At 40.5% G+C, this 11,184-nt stretch overlaps 1 protein-coding gene across 1 annotated transcript in view; it reads right to left on the bottom strand.

The window, feature by feature from the left end:
* Positions 1-3,401: 3,401 nt before the first annotated feature.
* The window catches only part of grid2 (glutamate receptor, ionotropic, delta 2), a 432,197-nt gene continuing 424,414 nt past the window's right edge, over positions 3,402-11,184 (bottom strand). The window contains 1 exon segment of the mRNA XM_029439497.1: positions 3,402-3,860. Coding sequence (XP_029295357.1) covers positions 3,402-3,860 — 459 coding nt within the window.

Raw genomic sequence — 11,184 nt, 5'->3', positions numbered from 1 at the left:
AAATGAAACTGAAATACAAGTTAACCCCCCCTCGCCCCTAAATGCCAGGTTAGTTAGTCAGGTTCAAACCTTAAGACTGGATTTTTCTTGAGAAAGGTTTTCTTTTGTTGAATGATTATTCTGGAATCTTCTCTGACTTCAATAAAAAAAAAATCAGATTCCCTTTGTTGCCTATTAATATAATAATGAACAAAAATAGAAAAGACTACTTACCAGTATCTGGGTCAACTTACCAGTAAGATGTAACTCGTGCAGAATTAGTAACCATTTCTACTGGAAAACAAGAATACCAGCCACATGCACTAAAATAAAAAGCTGCGGAGAGGAGAAGTTTTGCCACTTTCTCTAGAAAAGAAGATGTTATGTCTTGGAACCTCTGTTCAACACAATACACTGACTTATGTGAAAGTTGAAAAGTTGGTCATTAGTGAGGTGCCTCTATCTTTCAATGCAGAGTTTCAAAAAAATGTACAGATGTTTAGAGCGAACAGAAACAAAAAAAGATTTAGCATGAAGGAAAACGAGACATTGCTGTGTTTTGAGGGGTGCATGCCAGAGGTGAGCCTCTAAATGACAAAGAATCATCAACAGTAATTATTCAAAGCTGGTGATCAACGAGATGACGTATATTTATTTACTATTTTTCATATATGATCGTCTAGCATACTAAAAACAACAAATACCATCCCACTGTAGAAAACCTGTTTATTAGACAAATTATACACAGAAAGCTTTGCCACTTGTAACAGAGGCCCCAGTTTGTTCAGTTTTTGAATAATATGCAACACATACAACAAAATAGGCCTATATTAAATACTGTACATCATACATTTTTGAAAATTATCAAGTAAATCCTGTAGTTCTATGTATGAAATTAAAAGTGTTAACAGATAGCGCAAGAGCAAGTTTGTGCATGCTTTCTTTTTATTCAACTTGCCACTTTTTGTTGTTTAGCCAGCAAATAATAAAATGAACTCAGGATGACATGAGAAAAAGCAAAGAGTTTGTGTTTATGAGTTTATGTTGACCATGGACAGAACAGGGGGAAACCAAATGCAGTAATGTGACTGCTAAACTCAACACTGAAGCTCATCATGATATACTCTTTTTCTTTTTGTTAAACAAAAATAGCATCAACATGTAAAATATACATTTTTATAATGTCTCTTCCATTTATACTAAATAAAACCTTTTATATGTCTGTGTCCTATTTGTCATTCAATAGCCATAGTGTAGTCTAATATAAGAAAATAATGCCTAAGAATGCTTGCTTCAAAACACTGTGGCTTCACTGAGTTCTCTACGCACAACATTTTGCGGTTTTAGTTCTTAAAGATAACAAACTGAAAACTTGTTCTAAACAACTAACATTATCATTTATTAATACAGTGTTAGTGAAAAAGATTTGGTTCCATTTGACCACCCCACCCCCTAATCCACAAAATATTATTTTAATGATCTTATATCCCCACCACAATGCACCTTAATGGTCTCATTTGAATTAATTGGCACTTAAAAAAAAACAAGTTATATAAACAGTACCCTTAACATTACAGATATGAAATAGAAGTATACTTCGGACTCATCTCATAAAAGGCAGCCATTGGGTTCCGATGGCCGTTGACTCTTCGTGACATTCCCATGACCCTAAAGCACAACCACTGATTTGCTGCTCTAAAATGTTTAAAGTTCACGGTGATATTTGGGGTTTGACTGGAAGTCGTGAGGGTACAGATAGCTAGTTGACACATAAGGCCTGTACTGAAGTTGCTGTTCCAATGGCTTCTCCCCAACACAAAATAAACTCCATTTCACCACTTGAACCTGATAAGAAGTGATGAACTCGAACATGACATGACCTTACATAATGAGCTTTTATCTTTTAAACACCCAGGCTATGGCAGCACTAAAATTAAGCAAAACGAAGAAAAATCAAAAGTAAAAGTTTGAATGACTTAATGAAGCAAAACCAGAGACTACAGCACTCATTTAGCAGTTTTTCAAAGTTGGTGAGCGAAAAAAAACAAGTAGACAGCTCTGAACAATGTTATTTTTTGTACTTCCTGACCAAAACACATTCCACGCATTAAAATCTATTTTTTTCAAAAACAAAATTCAATAAAAGACATATAATAAGCATAAGCTTTTTGAAGTCTTTCGGCTTGTCTTTTAAGTTTTTTTTTTTCTTTAAGTTGTTTTTTGTATCATCCCTTTTTACTACCCCTCTGAGAGTTTGATTAGAGGATTTCACCTTGACTTGAAAAGCAGATAGCACAGTACAGGTGAGAAAAGAAAAGGTCAGATCTACATACAATCACTTACAGGTCTGTGGGCACTGGTACAGTGCAGTGGGGTTGACAAAGAGTCTTTAATGTGCATCAAAGTGTTGAAAACTGTTTCAGGCTGATGCACCAAAATGGCAGAAATAGTTTAGGATCAACGCAACAAACTGTTGATTCAGTGTCATATTGTTGTACTGTCATGGCAATTCAGCAGTTTTCAGATGGATGCATCGTGATGGGGTCAGCATGTGTTCAGCTGTAAAGTCTTAGGTCTAGTCAGGCCACCATGTGGACACCACCTTGGAGACACATTTAGAATCCCAGGTATTGGTGAAACAACACCAGAGAAGAGAAAACGTAGTATGGACTCCCACATAGTGAAAAGGCAGAGTAAAAGTGGAGAAGTGGAATCTTCTGATATTCACTGAGATCGGGCCTTTTCAAAACTACAAGGGGCTGCTGTATGTATTCCCAGGGCTACAGACAAAACTATTGTTATATACGCCTTCATAAAATAACAACTCAATAATTGCTTAATAGTGTGAGCCCCTTGGAGTTGTTATGGCTAACGACACCACCATCCATCCACCAATGGCAGCCCTGGAGCTCACAGGAATATAGACGTGTTTCCTGTGGTAGGAGTGGTACAAACTAAACCCTCCAAGGTGGGCTTAAGATAATAATAGTCAGGTAATTTCAGCAAATCTCCATTACATGAGGCAGTCCTCATATAGTAAAACTGAAGCAATAGAAAAAGATCCCCTTTCACACGTATCCCTAAAAATAATCCCCCAAACAATCACAAGAACAACAACAATAAAGCAAAGATTCAAGCCCCCCCCCTGCCCCCGTCCCTTTTTGCACCTCACCAGCTTGGTTTGCAGGAGGATAAAGAACGCCCCAATAGGCCTCCACCTCCTTCGGCTTCTCTACATACAAAATGGACACCCCTGGAAACACCCAAGCAGAAACTGAAAACATATGTACACATCTCTATCCTCTGATTTTTTTTATCTTAGCCGTAATGTATTTATTCTACCATACCATGACCAACCCTAGCTACCTCGCCTCCTTCTCCTTCTCCTTTCCTCCTGAACCAAACATATACATAGAAACTCTTCATATAGAGGTGCCCCTGTCTGGATCATTGCCATATCCAAAGTTGGGTCCTGGACCTGTGGGCTGGTAGGGGATGGAGGACATTGTTTTAATAGGACTGCGGAAGAAGCCACCGTTGGGGGCCCTCTGCCTGAAAGGGCCAACCCCGCCAGTCCGGTGGTCCTGGAGGACGCCCCCGCCACCGCTGCCGAAACCAGCGGAAAATCCAGCAGCGGCTTTGGCAGAGAGGCTACGGCTGAGGGTCTGGATCTGCTCGGGGATGAAGGTGGTGGTGGTGATGTGGGTGTTGCGGAAATCGCTGATCTGCTCGAGTGCCTGGCGCGCGGCAGGCAGCGCATCCATGTCAAGGGGTGTTAAATCGACGGAAGAGGTGGAGAACTGCTTGTGGGGGCTTTCATCCTCGGTGCACAAGCTGTTAACCCGGCGGTGTAGGTGCTCCAGGTCGATCTCCTTATCGTCCTGTAGGTGGGGAGGGGCAAGGGAGCAGTAGGACGGAGAAGAGGAAGCGGTGATGGTAAATGGTTGAAGGGAAGAGAGGTTAATGCAAAGGGAAGGCAATTGGAATTGAAATGGGAGATTGGAAAGAAGAAGTTGCAAAGGAAGAATGAAAAGGAATGGGAGAGAAGAAAGATCCAGGGTCAGGGTTTAAGGATGGGAGATGGAGGTGAGGGAAACGGTCAAGGTAACAGAAGGTAGGGGTCGAAAAAGTGGGAGGGGGAGATGGTGAGAAGGAAGATGAGAGAGATGAATCGAGGAAAGTTGGATAACGGAAGAAAATGAGAAAGAGAAGATAAAAGAAAAGGAATGAGGGTGACGCAAATAGAAAAGTAAGGACATTAAGAAAACAGTGAAGGAGAAGAGTATGCGCAGAGAGGATATTGTTGAAAAAGAGGAAATTAACAAGGATCGGGTGTATTTGTATTCAGCAAAAGAGCCATCCGACCAGTACAAATGGATAGAAAGAATAACAGTGAAAGAGTGCAAGATGGCATGCATGTGGCCAATCAAAAGTTTTGGCATAATTAAATATCCAAGTTGAGGTTATTACAACAGTGAAGAGAAACAGTGAGAGAAAGAGTGTGGGTGACACAATATAAAAGTAATAAATAAATGTTTGGTAGTCACAGGGAACCATGGATGTGGCAGGAAGCAGGAAGAGCAACAAGAGAGGAGGGGAAAGATGGAGGGAAGAGAAGCACACTCTGAGCTGTGGTCAGGATATTGAAAGAGAAACATACACACACACTTCTACAAGGTCTTTAAGGGAGTGCAGATCATTTGGTCATCACACAGAAAACACACCACCGTCATGCTGTGTGCTCTGCGATTCCAGGGGGCTTGTGCTTGGTCTGTTGTCCATATAATCATATTACACTACACATACAACTTATATTACAAGGCAGTCCAAATGCTCAACAATACCTTACTTAAACTATGTATTTTTCCTGCTTATTGTCACCATTGCATTCTGGCCAACATGCCAAAAAAAATTCACATTGAGATTGACATCTCATTTTCAAGAGAATCTTTTCCAGGCCACATACAATATGGCTTAATTAACAACTGCATCTTAGAAAGTAGATTATTTAACTTCAATCAAACAATTTTTAACACTCTTAACAGTTCCTAAACAAAGTGCACACATTAATTTAAGCTTTAACTTAACTTACAGTATATGTTCAACAAAACTTATAATTACTATATTCACATATAGATAACTTATCCACATAGTCTGAAGGATGGTAACATTCACTGAGAGGCGATGCATGCTTTTACTGGACAGGGGACAGTGATGCAAGGGAGCTGAGTCCGCAATGAATGAGGTGAGGATATAGAGAGGAGAAGGCTTAGCTGAAAGGTGTTGAGAGTTTCCAAAACTCCTAAAAGGTTTACATTGTCCACACACATGGCAATGTGTTTCTCTCTTTATGGAAGGTAAGGGTCTCAGAGGTAGGTCTTGGGAAGTGTGGGGTGTCACATCATTATAGGTGTCTCATTTTGGTGTTTCACACTTCATGGAAACTTTGGGTTGAGTCAAACAGGGTTTTGTGAGGAAGGGAGTCACATTATTGGGGGTAAAGATAGAGTTACTGACCGTGTCCTTCGGTTCTGGGGGGTCTTGAGGGGGCTCTGGACCTACTGTATGTAGGTCACGGACAGAGGGTACCAACAGTGGTTCCCCCTGGTTGCCATCTAAGGAAGGGACAGTGGGAGGAAGGAGAGGACGAGGGGGCGCCAGTGTTTGTCGTGACACTATCATACACACACTAAACGTTTGAAGGAGGGGATATCCAAAGGGTAGAGTATCGAAGAAATTAAGGGAAATGAAAAAGAAGAGTGAATCACAAATGGTCAGTCTGCTGTCAGTGAAAGGACACTAATGGGTAGCTGCAAGGAGTGATCGAAAGGGACTGATGCAAGGAAAAGTGGAAGATTTTTGTGGAAAAAAAGTGGCAGGACCTGACTACATTTATATTATTGCGAAGGGAGGTTTCCTCCATTATAATGCCCACTGTAATATTACTGAAGAGTAGTCAACACTGAATATATTGACATTAATAAAGTAATACATCTAAATGTCTGAAATGTATTTAAATATACATCTCTATTTTTGGTGTAATGCAAAGGCCTTATTTTGGATAACAAAGCCAAGTTTACACAACAAAATGTTTTTTGGCTTTATTTAGTAATATGACTTTTTTTCAAAAAATCTCTATGCTACATAAAATAAATACTTAGTTGAAGGCTTTTACCTGCATATATAACTTGCATGTAATTAACTGTCTGGTCAAAGATGATGCGCTTGTTGCCTCTAGATAGAGAGACAGCACCCTCTAACGGCAGAAAGGCATCATTGCACACATAGTCAACTGGCAACATGCCAGCTTTATAAACGTTTTTGAAAGAGGTACATTTGCTTCCAGCAGAGAGCTTTGCTATACTGTATAACACCAACGTTGGATCCCTGCTCCTAATGTCCATCATTCCTCGTCATACATTATCACTCCTATTTCATAACCTTTCTCATATCATCTGTCTTCAAGCATTACTAACCAATGATTTATTTCTATCTTCTATTGTATGTATAACCTTGGGGTGGGAGGTGAGGTGGTAAAGGTGGTCATTCTCATTTTGGGGGTGAGCTCGGAGGGGTTTGAAGGTTCGTAGGAGTGCTGCACGATCAGGGCACAAGGAATGTCGCAGCATGCTGGGGGCTGGTAATGGGTGGCGGTGGGGGCATTGGTGTTGCCAATGTTGGGGTTCTGGTTCAGGTTCTGACCGCCCAGGGCAAGAGGGTGCTCATTGGTGCTGTGAGGGCAAGGATCAGCAGCTTGCCTGGCCGATGGGCCATCTGCCTGCTTCTGGTGTGAGCGTGTGATGTGCATGTGGATGTGTGTGAGCAAAAAGGACAGGAGGAGAGAGAGAGAGAGAGAGAGAGAGAGAGAGAGAGAGAGAGAGAGAGAGAGAGAGAGAGAGAGAGAGAGAGAGAGTGTGATGGCAGAGAGATATGGAATAATTCATATAAATGTGTTTGTGTGTTTGTGTGCATGCAAGTTTAGTGGGAAGATTAAAACCCCACAAAAAAAAAAAGAAGCCAAATAGACACACAGGCAGACAATCGGCAGCCGGGCGGAGACAGAGAAGGGATGAGTGACAGACAAGATCAGGCAGATGACAGGATTGTAAGGTGGAGGAGAGAGAGAAGCCAATTGGAGAGACAAACGGGTCGGGGGGTGAGCAAGAAGAAAGACACGGCAGTCAGTCAGCACACACAGTTAAGCAGGTCGTTCTGTGTTGTGTCCTCTGAGAGACATTTACACAGTTGTTATATACCTGGAAAGGGGAGATGTTTAAATGGCATTTTGTATTGCCCTCTCCCTCTCTCTCCCCCTCGCCCGCTACACCCCTCAACACAGAGTACTTATCTACAAAAACAAAACAAAAAAGAAATATGAGAGCTTTGCGCCACAGGGACACAGATCATTTTATAGAGTTAGAACGAGTAGGCCGGCAATTCCCATCCAAACCTCGTACTTCAGAAAGAAGAGGTCAGCTGTTTTAGGTGTACCAAAGAAGATGATACACGAGGGAAGTGCCTGCTCTACTTATGCTAAATCTACATGGATTATATGAAATATCAGACATGGTCAAAACCACAGATGTTACCATTATGGAAGAGTTCTGACAGTGAATATTTTGTTATTTGGTCAATATGCAGCATTATAATAACTTTTGGAGATATGGTAGACTCCAATGACAGAACTCTTTCATACAATCTTCTCATATAACATATATATATAGGCCAACAAGGGTAAAGCAATACAGCCGCCCTGTTTTAAATAAAATGAGCCTTAGACACTCATCTGTAAATAGCTTGAAAAAAGAATCAAGATGTCAAAATTTAGACTAGCTTCCAAATTATCGTCAAAGGCACCTTGATCCATTTTCCACTGGATATACAGTACTGTCATTACAAAAATACCCAGACATCACCCATCTAGGCACCAACCCATAATGAGTTCAGATGCTTTTTGAGTGCAATTTGTAAATGGGATATATTCAGGAAGTAAGAACTGTAGTTCACTGTAATACATTTAACTAATATGTGAACTATCAAACCTCCCAAGACACCCCCCCCCCCCCCCCCCTTTTTTTATTTTGTATGCATATAGTCAAATGTGCTGAATCATGATACATCATTGGTGACCCACATAAGTCAACTCTGTGGAAATGTGTTTATGAGTGTATCAGCCGGGTAGAAAATCTCACAAGCTAACTGTTTACATCGAGATGCAGCCTGATAGATATCAATGTCAGCCATTCCACAACACATAAGACGGACCCATAGCACAGACACAAACACTGACATATAGCTCACAGTCAAAAGCAGTTACAATAGCATTACAGCAATGAATGTAAAGGCATGTACAGACATGTACAGTGTGTGATTATGTATGTTTTAGTATGTATAAGAAACACAAAGACACAAACACTTACAGCTTAGTTGTATTAGAGTTTGAACAGTGGATTGTGGGTTTTCATGTACGCAGTAAAGCATGTGTGTGGCATGTGGGGATGGTGTTTTTGGCCATACTATCTGATGGATGAATGTATGGATGTAGTCATGAGTTGTGCCAGTGTTTACTGGTGGCGTCCGTCTTAAGTTGTCTATATGTCACTGACAGAATGAGCTGAAAACCACAGGAGCTTATGAAGCATGTTTAAAACAAACTGAACAAATCCATATATTGCATTAATGGGGTTAATGATATGGCGTATCTGACACAAAGTTTGAGCATTTGTTATATTGACACAAGCCTGACATGGCGGCAGAGACGAGCTAAATGTGAGGAAATGATGTGTATGCATACATTTGAGAGTGCCAGCTCATTGCTGTGTAAGAGCGGCCATATTGAGGAAGCTGTTTGTACTCTTCAAGAAAGACAAATGAGGATGAGTCTGTTCATTTGCTAATTAGAAGTGATTAGTGCTCTCAGTGTACTTTTGAATACATAATTCAAAGATCTTATTCAATAAGCATCTGTGATAGGTGAGACCCAATTAATAATCCCAAAGACATAATGCACTCAATCTACATCAATCCTTTTTACATGTGTGCACTTGCTCATTTGAGATTAAGCCAAGCGAAGAGTTAGATCAGATAGTATGCACGTCCATTTGAAATTAAATACTATTCTATGTAACACCATGGTTTTAGTGATTTCCACAATCGCCATGATGGTTTAACAGACATACTGTCCGTATGCCATAATACATTCAATAATAGCTGAGAAAACCATGTAAATCCCAATGCGTCTGGTATTAGCCTGAATTCTCTATACAGTCAGTCTACAGTTTGTCTATCTGGGCACAGTTACTCACTGCATTGGAGTAGGGCATTGGAAGTAGAGTCCTCATGCCAAGTCTGTACACCCAATTCATACTCCTGGTGCCAATGCATTTTACTAAGCCAAGTTTTCTGGGCCCACGCATAAAGAGCGGGTCACCAGGCTTTCCTACTTTATGTGAAGCTTGCACAAAATGCACAAGTGGTGTTAGCGGTCAGTGTGACAGCAAGACGGAGGCCAACAAGTTCTTCACTTAAACTCACAGAGAGCAAGGTGTCTAGTGGAGTTAATTACAAGCTTTATGGTTTGATTCACTTTATTAATTTAATTTTAGGAAGTTGGATGACATTAAACACACTAAACTTACTCCATTGGCCATGACTAAGGCCAAATTGCATGCAGAGGTAGAGTTTTCCCCAGTTGATAAAATGCAACATATGCAATTAATCTAATTAGCTGCTTTGAAGTTGACTTAAATTTGTCTTCCTTACTCCACTGTCAGGACATGCTGCAGTGGTCCCAGCTTGACTCTCTCCTCTTCTGTTCTCAGCAACCATCTTTGCAGCTGGTTGCCCATTTGGAAACATTTTGCACAGATGGTGATTTGATATCTGAGTATGGTATTCCCACTGTTTTTACATATATTATGACAGATTGTTTTTCAGGAAGAAATAAGAAATAATATGTCAGCCAAATTAAAAACTTGGAATGATGGGGTGTGTTCGATTTTTAAGTGCAGTGGCCTTTATAGACAATTTGTCAGTATTAAGGCTTGAATGCTTGAAACTAATTATTTCGTGAAACATTTTGTCTGACCACATCTGAAGGCAAAATTGTTAATTTTTGTCCCAAACACCTACACTCAAAAGCGGGGTGAAAAGTCAAGACACACTACTTTGGGATAGCATCAAAGGCATTTATGTTGTTGCCCTGATTTGTACATGCATAAAGTGATAACAGTAGTTGTGCAGATAAAACAGAGAGCTTGAGAGAGAAGTTTAAATCTTGCCTACTTTATCATCTCCACACACTTAACCACTCGCTGAGTGAAGTCGGTGTTCTTGTCCAATTGTTGATTCAAAAAGTTTCCAAAATTGTCGCCATTCCCCAGTCGGAAAGGAGTGACAGCAGGGGGTGTCAGGCACTGTTTGATGATCTGACAAGCACTTTGTTTGAAGTGTACTGATCCCCTAGAGGTTCAGTGGTCACTCTGAGCAAACCTTGAGCTAAACCAATGGCAATCGATAGGTCAATGCTTTGATGGGGTGAAGGATGTATGTTAGGGTTCAACAATCAAAAACAATCATGGCTGACTGAGCCAACTTCATCTTCACCATGGAAGCAGTGATGGGGCTTTCTAATGATAAACTATTACTTTGTATTTAACTTGGACATCCCATTGCTTTGCTCCCACTATTATCCCAATGTTTTGTTTTGATTTGCATTAACATATAATCTTACTCCCTCCTTTAAGCATAAAAAGCTAAATAACTTGAAAACTATATATTTATTTTATTCTTGCTTAATGAGGCAGTGGACTAATTTAGGTAATGTTACTAACTGGAATTGTATTATAATGTACATACATACATATGAATTGCACCCTATCATCCATGTGTGACTTCTACATCATTAATAGGGATTTCCATATGTCAGTTAATGCATGATGCCTTGATATGCAAAACATTGAACAACATCTACAAAGAGAATTAAAGACTATCACCATTAAAACCCTGCTGTCCCACCTTTTCACTGTTGCGACTCCACTTCTGTGCTCAGTCAGGGGCTGATTCCACTGGCTGCCTTTTAGTGGCTAATGAAGATGGCGGGGGTCGTGTGTGTTTGTGTGTGTTGCAGCTGAACCACACTGTGCTTAACATGACTTTGGACTCGACCAAAGGTTTCGCGTCTTTGTGGTTGCTCGGTTGGAGGAC

The sequence above is a fragment of the Cottoperca gobio genome, chromosome 9 (genome assembly GCF_900634415.1).
Source record: "Cottoperca gobio chromosome 9, fCotGob3.1, whole genome shotgun sequence".
In the NCBI taxonomy this organism is placed as follows: Eukaryota; Metazoa; Chordata; class Actinopteri; order Perciformes; family Bovichtidae; genus Cottoperca; species Cottoperca gobio.
The sequence above is the reverse complement of the archived record's forward strand: the minus strand, read 5'-3'. Positions and strand labels throughout refer to the sequence as shown.